General features: G+C 46.2%; 1 protein-coding gene across 2 annotated transcripts in view; it reads left to right on the top strand.

Annotated features, from left to right (window-relative positions):
* The first annotated feature begins 1,303 nt into the window (after positions 1 to 1,303).
* The window catches only part of LOC124037119 (divergent protein kinase domain 1A-like), a 36,118-nt gene continuing 15,912 nt past the window's right edge, over positions 1,304 to 21,509 (top strand). Inside the window, exons 1-2 of one of the 2 annotated variants that reach the window (XM_046351772.1) lie at positions 1,304 to 1,430; positions 1,565 to 1,648. In XM_046351772.1, coding sequence (XP_046207728.1) covers positions 1,416 to 1,430; positions 1,565 to 1,648 — 99 coding nt within the window. In that variant the 5' untranslated portion in view covers positions 1,304 to 1,415. The remainder of the gene's footprint in view (positions 1,431 to 1,564; positions 1,649 to 21,509) is intronic. The other variant, XM_046351773.1, reaches the window with a different exon arrangement.

Raw genomic sequence — 21,509 nt, 5'->3', positions numbered from 1 at the left:
GGGAAGGGTACCAAAAAATGTCTGCTGAATTGAAGGTCCCCAAGAACACAGAATCTGCAGAGAATGGGAGAAACTCCCCATACAGGTGTGCCAAGCTTGTAGCATCCTACCCAAAAAGAGTCGAGGCTGCAATCACTGCCAAAGGTGCTTCAACAAAGTACTGTGCAAAGGGTCTGAATAGTTATGCAAATGTAATAGTTCTTTATTTTATGTATACATTTTCTTAAAACCTGTTTTTGCTTTGTCATTATGGGGTATTGTGTGTAGATTTATCAGTGGAAAACAATTTAATCCATTTTAGAATAAGGCTGTAAAGTAACAAAATATGGAAAAAGTCCTTCCACAAGATATTAACCCGACATAAATCTAGGGTTGCTACCAAGCCGGCTGGTCCTTCGTTCTATTGGTTCGGTTGCTAGAGAAGTGACCCAGTTGTTCAGTTTTTTTTTGTTCTCCATCTATGGATGCGACCCAGTCGTTCGTTCTACATGTTCCATTTTCATACTGGCTGGCAACATTCTTATTGCTCGCTAGCTAGCCAACTATGTCTAATTTACAGTCACGTCAAAAAGTGCAGCCAAAATATCAGCTGCATTTAAAATTGTTTAAGTTGTTTTACAGAGACACTTATTTGAATGCATCCACAACAATGAGGCATAGAATGTGTGCTCACTCGTCAGGACACTGTTGTTCAGAGGAGCTAGCCAAAAACACCGCTAACACAGTCGCTTCAAACTGTAGCTGGAAAGACTGCAAACGATCTGCACTTTGTTTCGTTTTGCCTTGTTACAACTGACACTTCTTTGCATATATCCATAAAAATGACACCAGCGGATTCATGATTGACTGGCTGAGAAACACTTTTATCCTGTACATTTAGATTATTTGCTAGGGGGCAGTTGATTAGTTTGGCTACTTCATAGATGTATGTACTGCTCTTACCTGTTTGGTCAATGGACATTGTGGAGTTTGACATAATCAAGTCTAAATAACATCCGTGTGAAGAGTCGATGACCAAGCTCACCTGCCACTCACTTCACACTTCTTGGTGGTTGTGTTGTTTACAACATGAAAGGGATGCAGGGTTCTGTGTTCTGGTTGTTTGACGTAAAGTAACAGAACGCGCGTGTTACTTTAACTTTTTTAACACTTTTGTCTGTGTTCTCCACGACTCACTATTTAATTGCTGAATTTCAGGTATATGTAGTAGTCTACCGAACAACAGCCTTTTGCTAAAATTTGTGACAGTACTGCAATTGTATGCACCATTATCAATGAGCCCTTTTCCCATACAATCCCCTCCCACTCTGTCTAACCGTGTACCAAGACAACTGCAGCGCGCTGATAGCGTTCACGTGGATGCTGTTTTGCAGCATCAGAGGCACACTTCCCAAGACGTAGTTTATTTGACGGGGATGATACATGATTTGGTAAAACGGACTATGATTTGTTAAGCACTGTGGTTAATTATTGCTACACCAGAAGGCAGAATAATTGTGCAGAATATACGATAATATGTATATATTTTTTCGCTTCTTATGGGGTTTTCTTTTTCCTCCGGCAGGTTAGTGGTGTGAGATGTTCATTATTTGCCATGGCAAGAAGTCTGTTTTCATGGGTCTGGCTGAGAAAGCCTATCTACATACAGGTAAGCCAATGGAAAATCTTTCCTATACTTTCTCGAGGTTGGACCATCACCTATTCACTATTGGAAGGTTGATTTATTCATGATACAGTATGGCACTTTCAACATTATATTTATCTTTTGGACACAATTGAATATACATTCATATGCAATATTTAAATTTTGGTATACTATACTTTGTGGCTTTATATTATTGTCATTGCCATCATTAATTCTTGTGTGGTTGTTGCATCTGATACAAATTTTTCCTTTTAATTAAGTATCATCATCATCATTGATCATATTTGCAATATGGCACTTAATGCTTTGTGGTGCTCAAGAGCAGCAGTCATTGGTCAAATTCAGTAGGCTACTCACCGTTGCTGTAGCAACAGGGCTGATCATGTTCACACAGGACAGGACACAAGGTTTTTTTTCCTCCCATGAATGCATTCAATCGTTGGTTCTTCTAGCTAAAAATATGTTTTGCTATCTTAGGTTGTAAGCCCTCTTATTTGAATTGTCCGAGTATGAGTTCCTGGTGCTGCTCTCGCTCATATTTACCTCCCATCAAAAATACTGTCTTTATGCTATACTCAACCCCATTCCCTTTATAGTGCACCACTTTGACCAGAGCCCTATACTTTAAGTATTGCATTATAGGGAATAGGGTGCCATTTGGGACACATTCAATATGAGTATTAGGTCTATAGTACAGGCCTATAATAACTGGTCAATGGTTTGCACATTTTTACAATTCTAGACAAATTCAGTAGATGATCTTAACTGTACAAGCAAACTAAGAATCATGACTAATTTACATATTCTTGGATCCCCCCCCCCCCCCCCCCCAAAGTTAGGCACATTTTTCTCACAAGTTACTCGAGACCATGCAGGAGATCCAACCTTTACAAGGCAGATGGTGTTTTCTGCTAATTACAGAGCCCAAGCCTTATGTTGTTTATTTAGATATGGTTAATGTTTGGAGGTATTTCCCCCCCAGTGATTAATGTATTTCTGTTACATAGCACCCTGGTATTTTATTCCATAGCCTGAAACCCTGGCTTTATCATCTTATCTGTCTGCTGAGATGTTCAGCCAGGAGTCCCACTGTGAGCTGCATTTGTTTTGCTCTCTGTGTGTGTGTGCGTGTGTGCTTGCGTGTGTGCGTCTGCCACCTCAGTCTCACGGACCGTTTTCTAGGCCATTTTGCTTCTTCCTAATGAGGGCATAGATTGACTGGAGCAGCTTCACTCGCCGGTTGGTAACTCCATAGGAAAAGCGATTTTCATACAAACGTATATAAAAACCCAAGCAGGCATGTTGTATTCTTACTAGGATATATCGATTCCTTGTAATTATGTTTATCAATGCACCTCACCGTTTAATAAATGCGCTCCCCAGTAGCCTACAGAATTTCCAAGAATGTCACAAATAATTTAATCTCGTCAACCCGGAACCAATGTAAACGGCCACGAGTGATTACAAATCATTCAACAAATCCTTAGCATTCAAATGATTGCCTATGGTTGAGTCTGTTGTCTGACTTACTCCTCATAATAGTATCAGACGTTGCACTGCATGCCGCTGAAGTTATCACCGTCATCCTGCTGTACCTTTCACCTCCACATAGGCTACACACTGTGGAAGGCCATGGTTGTCAGGATGCGGATAGCTCAGTGGTCCAGCCAAGTATTCCGAAAACTGCTCCATGGAGCCTGTCTGTCTGCCAGGAGACAGGGGTAATCCTGCCATGCTGGCTCCAGTTTACTGTGCTCAGTCATCCAGATCTGATATCCAATGCTCCTTGAGTCCTTGACGCTCAGAGTTAGACTCTGGGAATGACGCATAGGCTGCGTTCCAAATGGCGAAGTGGATATCACCGAACACGTAGCCCTGGCTGCTTGTCTCCTGTGATTTGTCACCTATCCGGCACAGTGTGAACGTGTGATCAGGCACTGCTCTATTTTTGTACTGCTATTAGGAATTAAAACAACAGATGCCCATTGCCCACCCACCAGTTTTATCCCTATAGAGTAAGAGAGAACCGCATCTGATATACCCTTGTGGTCCGAGCCTACATGAATATGATTGAGGAACTGTGTCAGTATGAAAGTGTAAAGGTTATATGGATGGGTATATAAATAGGACATAGAGGAAGGCACAAGACAAAAAACATTAGAGAGGGTTATGATCATGAGATTTGATGTTGGCACAGTTTAACAGTACTAACTAAAACACACGTACACAAGACAGAGAAAATTGTTCAAAATGCTAAATTGCCTGTTTTTGGAAGAATTTGGGTTACCAACATATTAGTCAGTTCTTCAATTGCAGTTGAACTTAAAGAGATGTGGGGGAGGTTTAAGTAAGAGTTGTCTGTCACGTCTAATCTTTCCACTGCTCTCTCTCCTCAGGGGAACACCTGCGTGCTCCCATTTCTCAATCTGCTCTTCTTTCCATTCTCTGCAGTGCATGACTCTATCAGAATTTGTTCACGAACCAATACAATGTCTGGGGTCTAAGCTTTTCCAGCTGGACTTGGTGGGAGCCTAAAGAAATCAATATTACTTCAGATGCAACATTTTGCTGTTATGACAACTATTTTGCTATTCTGTGCATGCATGCTTGTGAGTGTTTGCGTGCCTGTGTGCCTGCGTGAGAGATGGAGAGAGAGCTAGTATGTGTATTATAGCATGCATGTACTGTATGTGAGAAGAGTGTAACGTACATATTCCATGTTCGTGGCCTGTTGAACCAACTACGCAGTATGTAAGTGAAAAGTGAACAACTGGCCCAAAAGCTGTCGCAGTGTTGAGTCAGTTTGGGGATGGAGGTGTGTCCGCATCCAGGAAGGGGTGATGAGGTCTTTCTTATTGCCTGCTGTCTGACTCGGACTGGGATGAGTCAGATCACCAAGGAAGTGCATAGCTCCTTCACACAGCACAGACAGAGAGAGTGTTACATCTCCCAGAGCCTGCACCGTGCACACCGAGACTGTGTGATTCCCAAATGGAACCGTATCCCCTATATAGTGCAGTGCTTTGACGAGAGAGAGTCCATCCAGTACAAGTCAAGGGTTTTTCTTTTTCTTTATTTTTTAAGTGTTAATATTTTAGATTCTTCAAAGTAGCCACCCTTTGCCTTGATGACAGCTTAGCCCACTCTTGACATTCTCTCAACCAGCTTCACCTGAAATGCTTTTCCAACAGTCTTTAAGGAGTTTCCACATATGCTGAGCACTTTTTGGGTGCTCACTCTATGGTCCAACTCGTCCCAAACCATCTCAATTGGGTTGAGGTCGGGTGATTGTGGAGGCCAGGTCATCTGATGCCACACTCCATCACTCTCCTTCTTGGTCAAATAGCCATTACACATCCAAGAGGTGTATTGGGTCATTGTCCTGTTGAAAAACAAATGATAATAATAAGCCCAAACCAGATGGGATGGTGTATCACTGCAGAATGCTGTGGTAGCCATGCTGGTTAAGTGTGCCTTTAATTCTAAGTAAATCACTGACAGTGTCACCAGCAAAGCACCCCCACACATCACACTTCCTCCCCCATGCTTCACGGTGGGAACCACACATGCAGAGATCATTCGTTCACCTACTCTGCGTCTCACAAAGACAATGTGGTTGGAACAGAAATCTCAAATTTAGAATCATCAGACTAAAGGAAGATTTCCACCAATCTAATGTCCATTGCTCGTGTTTCTTGGCCCAAGCAAGTCTCTTCATCTTATTGCTGTCCTTTAATAGTGGTTTCTTTGCCTCAATTGACCATGAAGGCCTGATTCACACAGTCTCTTCTGAATAATTGTTGTTGAGATGTGTTTGTTACTTGTTACTGCAATTTCAGAGGCTGGTAACTCTAATGAACTTATCCTCTGGAGCAGAGGTAACTCTGGGCCTTCCTTTCCTGTGGTGGTCCTCATGAGAGCCAGTTTCATCGTAGAGCTTGATGGTTTTTGTGACTGCACATTTTCCGTATTGACTGACCTTCAAGGGTTTTACCAAATAGGGCTATCTTCTGTATACCACCCCTACCTTAAGAATTAAAGAAATTCCACAAATTAACTTTTAACAAGGCACACCTGTTAATTGAAATGCATGCCAGCTGGTTGAGAGAATGCCAAGAGTGTGCAAAGCTGTCATCAAGGCAAAGGGTGGCTACTTTAAAGAATCCAAAATCTAAAATATTTTTTGATTTGTTTAACACTTTATTGGTTACTACATGATTCCATATGGGTTATTTCACAGTTTTGATGTCTTCACTATTATTCTACAATGTAGAAAATTATAAAATTAAAGAAAAACCCTTGAATCAGTAGGTGTGTCCAAACCTTTGACTGGTACTGTATATACTGTGTTCTATTCTACTGTATTTTAGTCAATGCCACTCCGACATTGCTCGTCCTAATATTTATATATTTCTTTATTCCATTATTTTCTTTTTAGATTTGTGTGTATTGTTGTGATTTGTTAGATATTACTGCACCGTTGGAGCTAGGAACACAAGCATTTAGCTTATTACACCCGCAATAATATCTGCTAAATATGTGTATGTGACCAATAACATTTGATTTGATAAACCCCAAGGCCCAATGTAATGCATGAAAGTCAGTATTTAGAGGACAAACAGCGTTCCAAAAGGCACCCTACTCCCTAAAAAGTGTATTTATTTTGACCAGGGACAGTTAATGCACAATACAAGGGAATGGAGAGCCATTTGGGATGCACACTTGCTCTTTCCCCACTAGCAGCCTATGGGATCCTGTATAGGAGAGAGAAATGCATCATCACAGAGTTGAAATGATAGCCCTCAAAACAGTGAGTTTTAAAAGCCAACCACATACAGTTGAAGTCGGAAGTTTACATACACCTTAGTCAAATACAATTAAACTCAGTTTTTCACAATTGCTGAAATGTAATCCTAGTAAAAATGTATTGTCTTAGTTCAGTTAGGATCACTACTTTATTTTAAGAATGTGAAATATCAGAATAATAGTAGAGAGAATTATTTATTTCAGCATTTATTTTTTTCATCACATTCCCAGTGGGTCAGAAATGTACATACACTCAATTAGTATTTGGTAGGATTGCCTTTAAATTGTTTAACTTGGGTCAAATGTTTTGGGTGGCCTTCCACATGCCTCCCTCAATAAGTTGGGTGAATTTTGGCCCATTCCTCCTGCCAGAGCTGGTGTAACTGAGTCAAGTTTGTAGGCCTCATTTCTCGCACACGCTTTTTCAGTTCTGCCCTTAAATCTTCTATAAGATTGAGGTCAGGGCTTTGTGATGCCCACTCCAATAATTTGACTTTGTTATCCTTAAGCCATTTTGCCACAACTTTGGAAGTATGCTTGGGGTCATTGTCCATTTGGAAGACCCATATGCGACCAAGCTTTAACTTCCTGACTGATGTCTTGAGATGTTGCTTCAATAATGCCATTATCGATCTACTGAGACCATTTATAGAGACCATGTATAATCATTATTAATCAGGAAGGAAGTGTTAAAAAAAGGCAATAACAATTTAGAGTGTGTCAGAAAGATACACACTGAGAGTACAAACATTAGGAACACCTGCTCTTTCCAAGACATGACCAGGTGAATCTGTCATGCAGGTGAAAGAGGACCCAAAAGCGACTTAACAGAAACAGAGTTTATTAAAGTCCAAACAGGGAATAACAGAAATCCTCTAGACTGTAGAGGGGAAATAACTGGAGAAGCGGCCACAGACTGCAGGTCGCTTCGGGTAGGCGCAGGCCGTAGTCGACAGAGACACCTGCTCACACGCAGCATCTGATGAAGGCAAAAAACACGACAGGACAGGGCGATACACAATCACAGCAAAAACACGACAGGACAGGGCGAAACGCAATCACAGCATGGTGAATACAATACAAGGAACCGACGGGACAGGAACGGAACACAAAGGAATAAATAGGGACTCTAATCAGGGGAAAGGATCGGGAACAGGTGTGGGAAGACTAAATGATGATTAGGGGAATAGGAACAGCTGGGAGCAGGAACGGAACGATAGAGAGAAGAGAGAGCGAGAGAGTGAGAGAGGGAGGGGGAGAGAGAGGGATAGAAGGAGGGAAAGAACCAAATAAGACCAGCAGAGGGAAACGAATAGCATGGGGAGCACAGGGACAAGACATGATAATAAATGACAAACATGACAGTACCCCCACTCACCGAGCGCCTCCTGGCGCACTCGAGGAGGAATCCTGGCGGCAACGGAGGAAATCATCGATGAGTGAACGGTCCAGCACGTCCCGAGACGGAACCCAACTCCTCTCCTCAGGACCGTAACCCTCCCAATCCACTAGGTATTGGTGACCCCGTCCCCGAGAACGCATGTCCATGATCTTATGTACCTTGTAAATAGGTGCGCTCTCGACAAGGACGGGAGGGGGGAGGGAAGACGAACGGGGTGCGAAGAAAGGGCTTAACACAGGAGACATGGAAGACAGGATGGACGCGACGAAGATGTCGCGGAAGAAGCAGTCGCACAGCGACAGGATTGACGACCTGGGAGACACGGAACGGACCAATGAACCGCGGAGTCAACTTACGAGAAGCTGTCGTAAGAGGAAGGTTGCGAGTGGAAAGCCACACTCTCTGGCCGCAACAATACCTTGGACTCTTAATCCTGCGTTTATTGGCGGCTCTCACCGTCTGTGCCCTGTAACGGCAAAGTGCAGACCTCACCCTCCTCCAGGTGCGCTCACAACGTTGGACAAACGCTTGAGCGGAGGGAACGCTGGACTCGGCAAGCTGGGATGAGAACAGAGGAGGCTGGTAACCCAGACTACTCTGAAACGGAGATAACCCGGTAGCAGACGAAGGAAGCGAATTGTGAGCGTATTCTGCCCAGGGGAGCTGTTCTGCCCAAGACGCAGGGTTTCTGAAAGAAAGGCTGCGTAGTATGCGACCAATCGTCTGATTGGCCCTCTCTGCTTGACCGTTAGACTGGGGATGAAACCCGGAAGAGAGACTGACGGACGCACCAATCAAACGACAGAACTCCCTCCAAAACTGTGACGTGAATTGCGGGCCTCTGTCTGAAACGGCGTCTAACGGGAGGCCATGAATTCTGAATACATTCTCAATAATGATTTGTGCCGTCTCCTTAGCGGAAGGAAGTTTAGCGAGGGGAATGAAATGTGCCGCCTTAGAGAACCTATCGACAACCGTCAGAATCACAGTCTTCCCCGCAGACAAAGGCAGACCGGTAATGAAGTCTAAGGCAATGTGAGACCATGGTCGAGAAGGAATGGGGAGCGGTCTGAGACGACCGGCAGGAGGAGAGTTACCCGACTTAGTCTGCGCGCAGTCCGAACAAGCAGCCACGAAACGGCGCGTGTCACGCTCCTGAGTCGGCCACCAAAAGCGCTGGCGAATAGACGCAAGAGTGCCTCGAACACCGGGATGACCAGCTAACTTGGCAGAGTGAGCCCACTGAAGAACAGCCAGACGAGTGGAAACAGGAACGAAAAGGAGGTTACTAGGACAAGCGCGCGGCGACGCAGTATGCGTGAGTGCTTGCTTAACCTGTCTTTCAATTCCCCAGACTGTTAACCCGACAACACGCCCATAAGGAAGAATCCCCTCGGGATCAGTAGAAGCCACAGAAGAACTAAACAGACGGGATAAGGCATCAGGCTTGGTGTTCTTGCTACCCGGACGGTAAGAAATCACAAACTCGAAACGAGCGAAAAACAACGCCCAACGAGCTTGACGGGCATTAAGTCGTTTGGCAGAACGGATGTACTCAAGGTTCTTATGGTCTGTCCAAACGACAAAAGGAACGGTCGCCCCTCCAACCACTGTCGCCATTCGCCTAGGGCTAAGCGGATGGCGAGCAGTTCACGGTTACCCACATCATAGTTGCGCTCAGATGGCGACAGGCGATGAGAAAAATAAGCGCAAGGATGAACCTTATCGTCAGACTGGAAGCGCTGGGATAGAATGGCTCCCACGCCTACCTCTGAAGCGCCAACCTCGACAATGAATTGTCTAGTGACGTCAGGAGTAACGAGGATAGGAGCGGACGTAAAACGTTCTTTTAGAAGATCAAAAGCTCCCTGGGCGGAACCGGACCACTTAAAACACGTCTTGACAGAAGTAAGAGCTGTGAGAGGGGCAGCAACTTGACCGAAATTACGAATGAAACGCCGATAGAAATTAGCGAAACCTAAAAAGCGCTGCAACTCGACACGTGACCTTGAACGGGCCAATCGCTGACAGCTTGGACCTTAGCGGAATCCATCTGAATGCCTTCAGCGGAAATAACGGAACCGAGAAAAGTAACGGAGGAGACATGAAAAGAGCACTTCTCAGCCTTTACGTAGAGACAATTCTCTAAAAGGCGCTGTAGAACACGTCGAACGTGCTGAACATGAATCTCGAGTGACGGAGAAAAAATCAGGATATCGTCAAGATAGACAAAAACAAAAATGTTCAGCATGTCTCTCAGAACATCATTAACTAATGCCTGAAAAACAGCTGGCGCATTGGCGAGACCGAACGGCAGAACCCGGTACTCAAAATGCCCTAACGGAGTGTTAAACGCCGTTTTCCACTCGTCCCCCTCTCTGATGCGCACGAGATGGTAAGCGTTACGAAGGTCCAACTTAGTAAAGCACCTGGCTCCCTGCAGAATCTCGAAGGCTGATGACATAAGGGGAAGCGGATAACGATTCTTAACCGTTATGTCATTCAGCCCTCGATAATCCACGCAGGGGCGCAGAGTACCGTCCTTCTTCTTAACAAAAAGAACCCCGCCCGGCCGGAGAAGAAGAAGGCACTATGGTACCGGCGTCAAGAGACACAGACAAATAATCCTCGAGAGCCTTACGTTCGGGAGCCGACAGAGAGTATAGTCTACCTCGAGGAGGAGTGGTCCCCGGAAGGAGATCAATACTACAATCATACGACCGGTGAGGAGGAAGGGAGTTGGCTCGGGACCGACTGAAGACCGTGCGCAGATCATGATATTCCTCCGGCACTCCTGTCAAATCGCCAGGTTCCTCCTGAGAAGTAGGGACAGAAGAAACGGGAGGGATGGCAGACATTAAACACTTCACATGACAAGAAACGTTCCAGGATAGGATAGAATTACTAGACCAATTAATAGAAGGATTATGACATACTAGCCAGGGATGACCCAAAACAACAGGTGTAAACGGTGAACGGAAAATCAAAAAAGAAATAGTCTCACTGTGGTTACCAGATACTGTGAGAGTTAAAGGTAGTGTCTCAAACTTGATACTGGGAAGATGACTACCATCTAAGGCAAACATGGGCGTAGGCCTGTCTAACGGTCTGAAAGGAATGTTATGTTTCCGAACCCATGCTTCGTCCATGAAACAACCCTCAGCCCCAGAGTCAATCAAGGCACTGCATGTAGCACCCGAACCGGTCCAGCGTAGATGGACCGACATAGTAGTACAAGATCTAGATGAAGGGACCTGAGTAGTAGCGCTCACCAGTAGCCCTCCGCTTACTGATGGGCTCTGGCCTCTTACTGGACATGAATTAACAAAATGTCCAGCAACTCCGCAATAGAGGCACAGGCGGTTGGTGATCCTCCGTTCCCTCTCCTTAGTCGCGATGCGAATCCCTCCCAGCTGCATGGGCTCAGTCTCAAAGCCAGAGGAGGGAGATGGTTGCGATGCGGAGCAGGGAAACACCGTTGATGCGAGCTCTCTTCCACGAGCCCGGTGACGAAGATCTACCCGTCGTTCTATGCGGATGGCGAGAGCAATCAAAGAGTCCACATCTGATGGAACCTCCCGGGAGAGAATCTCATCCTTAACCACTGCGTGGAGTCCCTCCAGAAAACGAGCGAGCAGCGCCGGCTCGTTCCACTCACTAGAGGCAGCAAGAGTGCGAAACTCAATAGAATAATCCGTTATGGACCGTTCACCTTGGCATAAGGAAGCCAGGGCCCTAGAAGCCTCCCTACCAAAAACTGAACGGTCAAAAACCCGAATCATCTCCTCTTTAAAGTTCTGGAACTTGTTAGAGCAATCAGCCCTTGCCTCCCAGATAGCTGTGCCCCATTCTCGAGCCCGGCCAGTAAGGAGTGAAATGACGTAAGCAACCCGAGCTCTCTCTCTAGAGTATGTGTTGGGTTGAGAGAGAACACAATCTCACACTGCGTGAGAAAGGAGCGGCACTCAGTGGGCTGCCCGGAGTAGCAAGGTGGGTTATTAACCCTAGGTTCTGGAGACTCGGCAGGCCAGGAAGTAACAGGTGGCACGAGACGTAGACTCTGGAACTGTCCAGAGAGGTCGGAAACCTGAGCGGCCAGGTTCTCCACGGCATGGCGAGCAGCAGACAATTCCTGCTCGTGTCTGCCGAGCATGGCTCCTTGGATCTCGACGGCAGTGTAACGAGCGTCTGAAGTCGCTGGGTCCATTCCTTGGTCGGTTCCTTCTGTCATGCAGGTGAAAGAGGACCCAAAAGCGACTTAACAGAAACAGAGTTTATTAAAGTCCAAACAGGGAATAACAGAAATCCTCTAGACTGTAGAGGGGAAATAACTGGAGAAGCGGCCACAGACTGCAGGTCGCTGGGTAGGCGCAGGCCGTAGTCGACAGAGACACCTGCTCACACGCAGCATCTGATGAAGGCAAAAACACGACAGGACAGGGCGATACACAATCACAGCAAAAACACGACAGGACAGGGCGAAACGCAATCACAGCATGGTGAATACAATACAAGGAACCGACGGGACAGGAACGGAACACAAAGGAATAAATAGGGACTCTAATCAGGGGAAAGGATCGGGAACAGGTGTGGGAAGACTAAATGATGATTAGGGGAATAGGAACAGCTGGGAGCAGGAACGGAACGATAGAGAGAAGAGAGAGCGAGAGAGTGAGAGAGGGAGGGGGAGAGAGAGGGATAGAAGGAGGGAAAGAACCAAATAAGACCAGCAGAGGGAAACGAATAGCATGGGGAGCACAGGGACAAGACATGATAATAAATGACAAACATGACAGAATCCAGGTGAAAGCTATGATCCCTTATTGATGTCACTTGTTAAATCCACTTCAATTGGTGTAGATTACGGGGAAGAGACAGGTTACAGAAGGATTTTTAAGCTTGAAGTAAATTCCATTTCAATATAATTTTATTGGTCACATGCAGATGTTTTTGTGAGTGTAGCAAAATGCTTGTAATTTAGACATTGATTGTGTGTGTGTGCCATTCAGGGGTGAATGGGCAAGACAAAAGATTTAAGTGACTTTGAATGGGGTATGGTAGTAGGTGCCAGGTTTGAGTGTGTCAAGAAATGCACCGCTACTGGGTTTTTCCACGCTCAACTGTTTCCTGTGTGTATCAAGAATGGTCTACCACCCAAAGGACATCCAGTCAACTTGACACAACTGTGCAAAGCATTGGAGTCAACATGGGCCAGCATCCCTGTGGAACGCTTTCAACACCTTGTAGAGTCCATGCTCTGACGATTTGAGGGCAAAGGGGGGGTTCAACTAAATATTTGGAAGGTGTTCCTAATGTTTTTTACACTCAGTGTAGATTGTACAGTACTGTAACTGTCTCTCTGTACCTAACCATGTGTTACCACGGAGAGCCATTGGGTTGTTGATTACTAAAGTAAGTATTCCAATTCCAAGTTCTATGGGTAGAACACTGAGGATGTGCAAAAGACAGAGAAGATTGTTCCGTAGATATGGGGTCAAATTCAATTATGTAATTGATTCAATGCTGGCTCATACAGAATACATAGATAATCTATTTCTCCCCTCATTCTATGGCCCTCTTCACCTCTGTCCAGTGATTTATTATTCTCTCTGTCACAATGGTAAAGTCATCTGGGAAGAATGAGTCACCTGGTCTGTGCTCACAGATGGTAGCTTGACTAAAACAAACAGAGATGCAAGACCAACAGAGACTGGGAACATGGAAGAAGTCCTCTGAGTCTCCTCCCTCCCTGGTCTGTCACTGGCTACATCCCAAATGACAACCTATTCCCTATATAGTGCACCTATTCCCTATATAGCCCTATGGGCCCTGGTCAAAAGTAGTGCACTGGGCTCTGGTCAAAATATGTGCACTATATAGGGAATAGGGTGCCATTTTGGCCTGTATTCATGGATGCCAAGGGATGCCAGGCTTCCCCAACAAAATTTACCAAGAAAAAAACATTTCAAATAATTCATCTTTTGTCTCTCTGTGTTTCATAATTTCCCTTCAAATCGCAAAAAGCTGAATGTAATCTCAGTGGAGAAAGCATCCAAGTGAGCGAAACAGCACCCCTTTCTCTCTGTATGTGTAGGCCATCTATCTGATGCTGTCTGGTCCAAAAGAGTATGACATTGTTGCTGCCTGTAGCATTGAATACAGGGGAAGCCAAACAGTGTTGAGCTCAACTGTGAATGGTCCTGGTGTACTTTTTAAAAAAGTATCAAGGGAAGCCAGTTTGGATTTGACTTCCTCCCGATCACATCGCATCGAGAGCATACGTCATTGACAGAAACTTGTTGTGTGTCTCATTGAGTTGTTTTCTTCCGGTGGCTATCTAGCAAGCTAAAACTGTCCCTTTCCTAAATTAGCCATGGGATGGAGATAGGCATTTGGACTTGTGGTTTTAGGCTACATAATTCTCCGTAATGGCCAACGATTTTATCCAACCATAAATTCATACATTGTTCCCCTGGCCTGAGAGGATGGAAGTTCAATATGTAGCTAAATATAGAAGGCTAATGATTAACCTCAGTGTCCCTACACCTGGATGGTTGTTGCTAACTTGCGCTTATGTGACTAGAATGACGTTGTAAGTAACAGCCAACTTTTCAGGACATAGACGTGTCTTATATGGGCAGAAAGCTTAAATTATTGTTAATCTAACTGCACTGTCCAATTTACAGTAGCTATTGCAGTGAAAAAATACAATGCTATTGTTTGAGGAGAGTGTAACAACAACAACTTATCACTCCAGCTGGTTTGATACATTCATCTCTGAAGGTAAATAATGTACTTACATTCAGTAATCTTGCTTTGATTTGTCCTCCTAAAGGTGCCAGAGATCAAATGTAGCATAGTTTTGTTTGATCAAATACATTTTTATATTCAGTAGGAACTGGGTTTTACAGTTTGAAGCCCTGCTGTGTCTTGAGCTACAGGCAGTTAGATTTGGGTATGTCATTTTAGGCAAAAATGGAAAAAAAAGGGTCCGATTCTTACTAAAGCTGCCCATAAAAGGAAGTTAGGCTAGCGAGTAAGCATTTTCACCAGTAGCCTAGAACAACACAAAATGTAAGTGTGTACTGTATGACGGAGTGGTAGAGTGTTTCGTCAACATGGCATTGGCGTTTCTCTACAATTAGGGTGAGTGAACATGTTTTTTCTGCTTGCACAAACACACACGCACAAACACACCAAAATCATAACCTTGGACAGCCATGTCATATTTAGCTTACTTTGATTGGACTAAATTGTACTTGGTATCTTTTAGTTGTCTCTGTATTAGACTAAGCATGGGTGATTTGATGATGTTAAAATGTTGAAGTTGAAATGGTGCTGGAATAGTGGAAGCAGCTCCTGTTTTCTTTGCGACTTGCGGTAACTCTGTGGTTTTAAATCATTAGTTGTTTGGTAGTCCGAAAATGTCAGAAACATTAACTTGCTTGACCATGCTGTAGGTCATGTAACTGTTTGTTACATGCAATATACTTTGTGTAGTTCACCAGACAGATGTTTATTCTGCCACTGTATCTTCTTATTGTCTCGGCCTCAGGCCTATATAACAATGTCGCAAGGCATATGAACTAAACAGGTTATAACGCATACAACGCAATTATCACAAAACAGGTTGTAATATGGCATTTTTTCTGTCTGCGCTTCCCCAGGGATGTTATCCACGCACTGCTATTGTATGGGACACAGCCTTTGTCAGTAAACAGGGCTGTATTGTGTCATGTTTGTCATTTATTATCATGTCTTGTCCCTGTGCTCCCCATGCTATTCGTTTCCCTCTGCTGGTCTTATTTGGTTCTTTCCCTCCTTCTATCCCTCTCTCTCCCCCTCCCTCTCTCACTCTCTCGCTCTCTCTTCTCTCTATCGTTCCGTCCCTGCTCCCAGCTGTTCCTATTCCCCTAATCATCATTTAGTCTTCCCACACCTGTTCCCGATCCTTTCCCCTGATTAGAGTCCCTATTTATTCCTTTGTGATCCGTTCCTGTCCCGTCGGTTCCTTGTATTGTATTCACCATGCTGTGATTGCGTTTCGCCCTGTCCTGTCGTGTTTTTGCTATGATTGTGTATCGCCCTGTCCTGTCGTGTTTTTTGCCTTCATCAGATGCTGCGTGTGAGCAGGTGTCTCTGTCGACTACGGCCTGCGCCTACCCGAAGCGACCTGCAGTCTGTGGCCGCTTCTCCAGTTGTTTCCCCTCTACAAGTCTAGAGGATTTCTGTTATTCCGTTTTGGACTTAAATAAACTCTGTTTCTGTTAAGTCGCTTTTGGGTCCTCTTTCACCTGCATGACAGAAGGAACCGACTGAGGAATGGACCCAGCGACTTCAGACGCTCGTTACACTGCCGTCGAGATCCAAGGAGCCATGCTCGGCAGACACGAGCAGGAATTGTCTGCTGCTCGCCATGCCGTGGAGAACCTGGCTGCTCAGGTTTCCGACCTCTCTGGACAGTTCCAGAGTCTACGTCTCGTGCCACCTGTTACTTCCTGGCCTGCCGAGCCTCCAGAACCTAGGGTTAATAACCCACCTTGCTACTCCGGGCAGCCCACTGAGTGCCGCTCCTTTCTCACGCAGTGTGAGATTGTGTTCTCTCTCCAACCCAACACATACTCTAGAGAGAGCTCGGGTTGCTTACGTCATTTCACTCCTTACTGGCCGGGCTCGAGAATGGGGCACAGCTATCTGGGAGGCAAGGGCTGATTGCTCTAACAAATTCCAGAACTTTAAAGAGGAGATGATTCGGGTTTTTGACCGTTCAGTTTTTGGTGGGGAGGCTTCTAGGGCCCTGGCTTCCTTATGCCAAGGTGAACGGTCCATAACGGATTATTCCATTGAGTTTCGCACTCTTGCTGCCTCTAGTGAGTGGAACGAGCCGGCGCTGCTCGCTCGTTTTCTGGAGGGACTCCACGCAGTGGTTAAGGATGAGATTCTCTCCCGGGAGGTTCCATCAGATGTGGATTCTTTGATTGCTCTCGCCATCCGCATAGAACGACGGGTAGATCTTCGTCACCGGGCTCGTGGAAGAGAGCTCGCATCAACGGTGTTTCCCTGCTCCGCATCGCAACCATCTCCCCTCTCTGGCTTTGAGACTGAGCCCATGCAGCTGGGAGGGATTCGCATCTCGAATAAGGAGAGGGAACGGAGGATCACCAACCGCCTGTGCCTCTATTGCGGAGTTGCTGGACATTTTGTTAATTCATGTCCAGTAAGAGGCCAGAGCCCATCAGTAAGCGGAGGGCTACTGGTGAGCGCTACTACTCAGGTCCCTTCATCTAGATCTTGTACTACTATGTCGGTCCATCTACGCTGGACCGGTTCGGGTGCTACATGCAGTGCTTTGATTGACTCTGGGGCTGAGGGTTGTTTCATGGACGAAGCATGGGTTCGGAAACATAGCATTCCTTTCAGACCGTTAGACAGGCCTACGCCCATGTTTGCCTTAGATGGTAGTCATCTTCCCAGTATCAAATTTGAGACACTACCTTTAACTCTCACAGTATCTGGTAACCACAGTGAGACTATTTCTTTTTTGATTTTCCATTCACCGTTTGCACCTGTTGTTTTGGGTCATCCCTGGCTAGTGTGTCATAATCCTTCTATTAATTGGTCTAGTGGTTCTATCCTGTCCTGGAACGTTTCTTGTCATGTGAAGTGTTTGATGTCTGCCGTCCCTCCCGTTTCTTCTGTCCCTACTTCTCAGGAGGAACCTGGCGATTTGACAGGAGTGCCGGAGGAATGTCATGATCTGCGCACGGTCTTCAGTCGGTCCCGAGCCAACTCCCTTCCTCCTCACCGGTCGTATGATTGTAGTATTGATCTCCTTCCGGGGACCACTCCTCCTCGAGGTAGACTATACTCTCTGTCGGCTCCCGAACGTAAGGCTCTCGAGGATTATTTGTCTGTGTCTCTTGACGCCGGTACCATAGTGCCTTCTTCTTCTCCGGCCGGGGCGGGGTTCTTTTTGTTAAAAAGAAGGACGGTACTCTGCGCCCTGCGTGGATTATCGAGGGCTGAATGACATAACGGTTAAGAATCGTTATCCGCTTCCCCTTATGTCATCAGCCTTCGAGATTCTGCAGGGAGCCAGGTGCTTTACTAAGTTGGACCTTCGTAACGCTTACCATCTCGTGCGCATCAGAGAGGGGGACGAGTGGAAAACGGCGTTTAACACTCCGTTAGGGCATTTTGAGTACCGGGTTCTGCCGTTCGGTCTCGCCAATGCGCCAGCTGTTTTTCAGGCATTAGTTAATGATGTTCTGAGAGACATGCTGAACATTTTTGTTTTTGTCTATCTTGACGATATCCTGATTTTTTCTCCGTCACTCGAGATTCATGTTCAGCACGTTCGACGTGTTCTACAGCGCCTTTTAGAGAATTGTCTCTACGTAAAGGCTGAGAAGTGCTCTTTTCATGTCTCCTCCGTTACTTTTCTCGGTTCCGTTATTTCCGCTGAAGGCATTCAGATGGATTCCGCTAAGGTCCAAGCTGTCAGTGATTGGCCCGTTCCAAGGTCACGTGTCGAGTTGCAGCGCTTTTTAGGTTTCGCTAATTTCTATCGGCGTTTCATTCGTAATTTCGGTCAAGTTGCTGCCCCTCTCACAGCTCTTACTTCTGTCAAGACGTGTTTTAAGTGGTCCGGTTCCGCCCAGGGAGCTTTTGATCTTCTAAAAGAACGTTTTACGTCCGCTCCTATCCTCGTTACTCCTGACGTCACTAGACAATTCATTGTCGAGGTTGACGCTTCAGAGGTAGGCGTGGGAGCCATTCTATCCCAGCGCTTCCAGTCTGACGATAAGGTTCATCCTTGCGCTTATTTTTCTCATCGCCTGTCGCCATCTGAGCGCAACTATGATGTGGGTAACCGTGAACTGCTCGCCATCCGCTTAGCCCTAGGCGAATGGCGACAGTGGTTGGAGGGGGCGACCGTTCCTTTGTCGTTTGGACAGACCATAAGAACCTTGAGTACATCCGTTCTGCCAAACGACTTAATGCCCGTCAAGCTCGTTGGGCGTTGTTTTTCGCTCGTTTCGAGTTTGTGATTTCTTACCGTCCGGGTAGCAAGAACACCAAGCCTGATGCCTTATCCCGTCTGTTTAGTTCTTCTGTGGCTTCTACTGATCCCGAGGGGATTCTTCCTTATGGGCGTGTTGTCGGGTTAACAGTCTGGGGAATTGAAAGACAGGTTAAGCAAGCACTCACGCACACTGCGTCGCCGCGCTTGTCCTAGTAACCTCCTTTTCGTTCCTGTTTCCACTCGTCTGGCTGTTCTTCAGTGGGCTCACTCTGCCAAGTTAGCGGGTCATCCCGGTGTTCGAGGCACTCTTGCGTCTATTCGCCAGCGCTTTTGGTGGCCGACTCAGGAGCGTGACACGCGCCGTTTCGTGGCTGCTTGTTCGGACTGCGCGCAGACTAAGTCGGGTAACTCTCCTCCTGCCGGTCGTCTCAGACCGCTCCCCATTCCTTCTCGACCATGGTCTCACATTGCCTTAGACTTCATTACCGGTCTGCCTTTGTCTGCGGGGAAGACTGTGATTCTGACGGTTGTCGATAGGTTCTCTAAGGCGGCACATTTCATTCCCCTCGCTAAACTTCCTTCCGCTAAGGAGACGGCACAAATCATTATTGAGAATGTATTCAGAATTCATGGCCTCCCGTTAGACGCCGTTTCAGACAGAGGCCCGCAATTCACGTCACAGTTTTGGAGGGAGTTCTGTCGTTTGATTGGTGCGTCCGTCAGTCTCTCTTCCGGGTTTCATCCCCAGTCTAACGGTCAAGCAGAGGGGCCAATCAGACGATTGGTCGCATACTACGCAGCCTTTCTTTCAGAAACCCTGCGTCTTGGGCAGAACAGCTCCCCTGGGCAGAATACGCTCACAATTCGCTTCCTTCGTCTGCTACCGGGTTATCTCCGTTTCAGAGTAGTCTGGGTTACCAGCCTCCTCTGTTCTCATCCCAGCTTGCCGAGTCCAGCGTTCCCTCCGCTCAAGCGTTTGTCCAACGTTGTGAGCGCACCTGGAGGAGGGTGAGGTCTGCACTTTGCCGTTACAGGGCACAGACGGTGAGAGCCGCCAATAAACGCAGGATTAAGAGTCCAAGGTATTGTTGCGGCCAGAGAGTGTGGCTTTCCACTCGCAACCTTCCTCTTACGACAGCTTCTCGTAAGTTGACTCCGCGGTTCATTGGTCCGTTCCGTGTCTCCCAGGTCGTCAATCCTGTCGCTGTGCGACTGCTTCTTCCGCGACATCTTCGTCGCGTCCATCCTGTCTTCCATGTCTCCTGTGTTAAGCCCTTTCTTCGCACCCCCGTTCGTCTTCCCTCCCCCTCCCGTCCTTGTCGAGAGCGCACCTATTTACAAGGTACATAAGATTATGGACATGCGTTCTCGGGACGGGATCACCAATACCTAGTGGATTGGGAGGGTTACGGTCCTGAGGAGAGGAGTTGGGTTCCGTCTCGGGACGTGCTGGACCGTTCACTCATCGATGATTTCCTCCGTTGCCGCCAGGATTCCTCCTCGAGTGCGCCAGGAGGCGCTCGGTGAGTGGGGGGTACTGTCATGTTTGTCATTTATTATCATGTCTTGTCCCTGTGCTCCCCATGCTATTCGTTTCCCTCTGCTGGTCTTATTTGGTTCTTTCCTCCTTCTATCCCTCTCTCTCCCCCTCCCTCTCTCACTCTCTCGCTCTCTCTTCTCTCTATCGTTCCGTCCCTGCTCCCAGCTGTTCCTATTCCCCTAATCATCATTTAGTCTTCCCACACCTGTTCCCGATCCTTTCCCCTGATTAGAGTCCCTATTTATTCCTTTGTGATCCGTTCCTGTCCCGTCGGTTCCTTGTATTGTATTCACCATGCTGTGATTGCGTTTCGCCCTGTCCTGTCGTGTTTTTGCTATGATTGTGTATCGCCCTGTCCTGTCGTGTTTTTTGCCTTCATCAGATGCTGCGTGTGAGCAGGTGTCTCTGTCGACTACGGCCTGCGCCTACCCGAAGCGACCTGCAGTCTGTGGCCGCTTCTCCAGTTGTTTCCCCTCTACAAGTCTAGAGGATTTCTGTTATTCCGTTTTGGACTTAAATAAACTCTGTTTCTGTTAAGTCGCTTTTGGGTCCTCTTTCACCTGCATGACATATTGACTCCCTGTCCCCAAACACACTCTGTTTCTCTCACTTTCTCCCCACTCTCCATCTTGCTCTCCCTCAATAAGAGGAGTTATCACTCCTTTCACATACATTTGATACTTTTTACAAGAACACCCACCTCTTCTGGATATTAATAATACAGTAAGCAGGTCTAGGATGTCTGTTTGCTGTTAGTTCCTGAGGAACATGTCGAAAGGTTGGATTTTCTAGGAAGATCAAAATTCTATAATTATTTCCCCAAATGCATTTAGCAAACTGACTCAAATTTAGGAAGTGTTGTTTTGAATCATTTTCTTTTTCTATGAATCTCACGTTTCACAACCTGACCAAACGACGTGTGTGTTATCTGTCTCTCACCTCATCTATTTTGCATAATTGTTATCATACTTAATCTTGCTTAAATTTGCATATTTAATGATGACCCCCCCCCAGTGATGGAGCTATTTATATCCATTCATTCATTGGATAACTAGACTACTGGTACTAGACCAGCCTGCTTATTAAAGTG

This window comes from Oncorhynchus gorbuscha, linkage group LG06, assembly GCF_021184085.1.
Source record: "Oncorhynchus gorbuscha isolate QuinsamMale2020 ecotype Even-year linkage group LG06, OgorEven_v1.0, whole genome shotgun sequence".
NCBI lineage: Eukaryota > Metazoa > Chordata > Actinopteri > Salmoniformes > Salmonidae > Oncorhynchus > Oncorhynchus gorbuscha.
The sequence above is the reverse complement of the archived record's forward strand: the minus strand, read 5'-3'. Positions and strand labels throughout refer to the sequence as shown.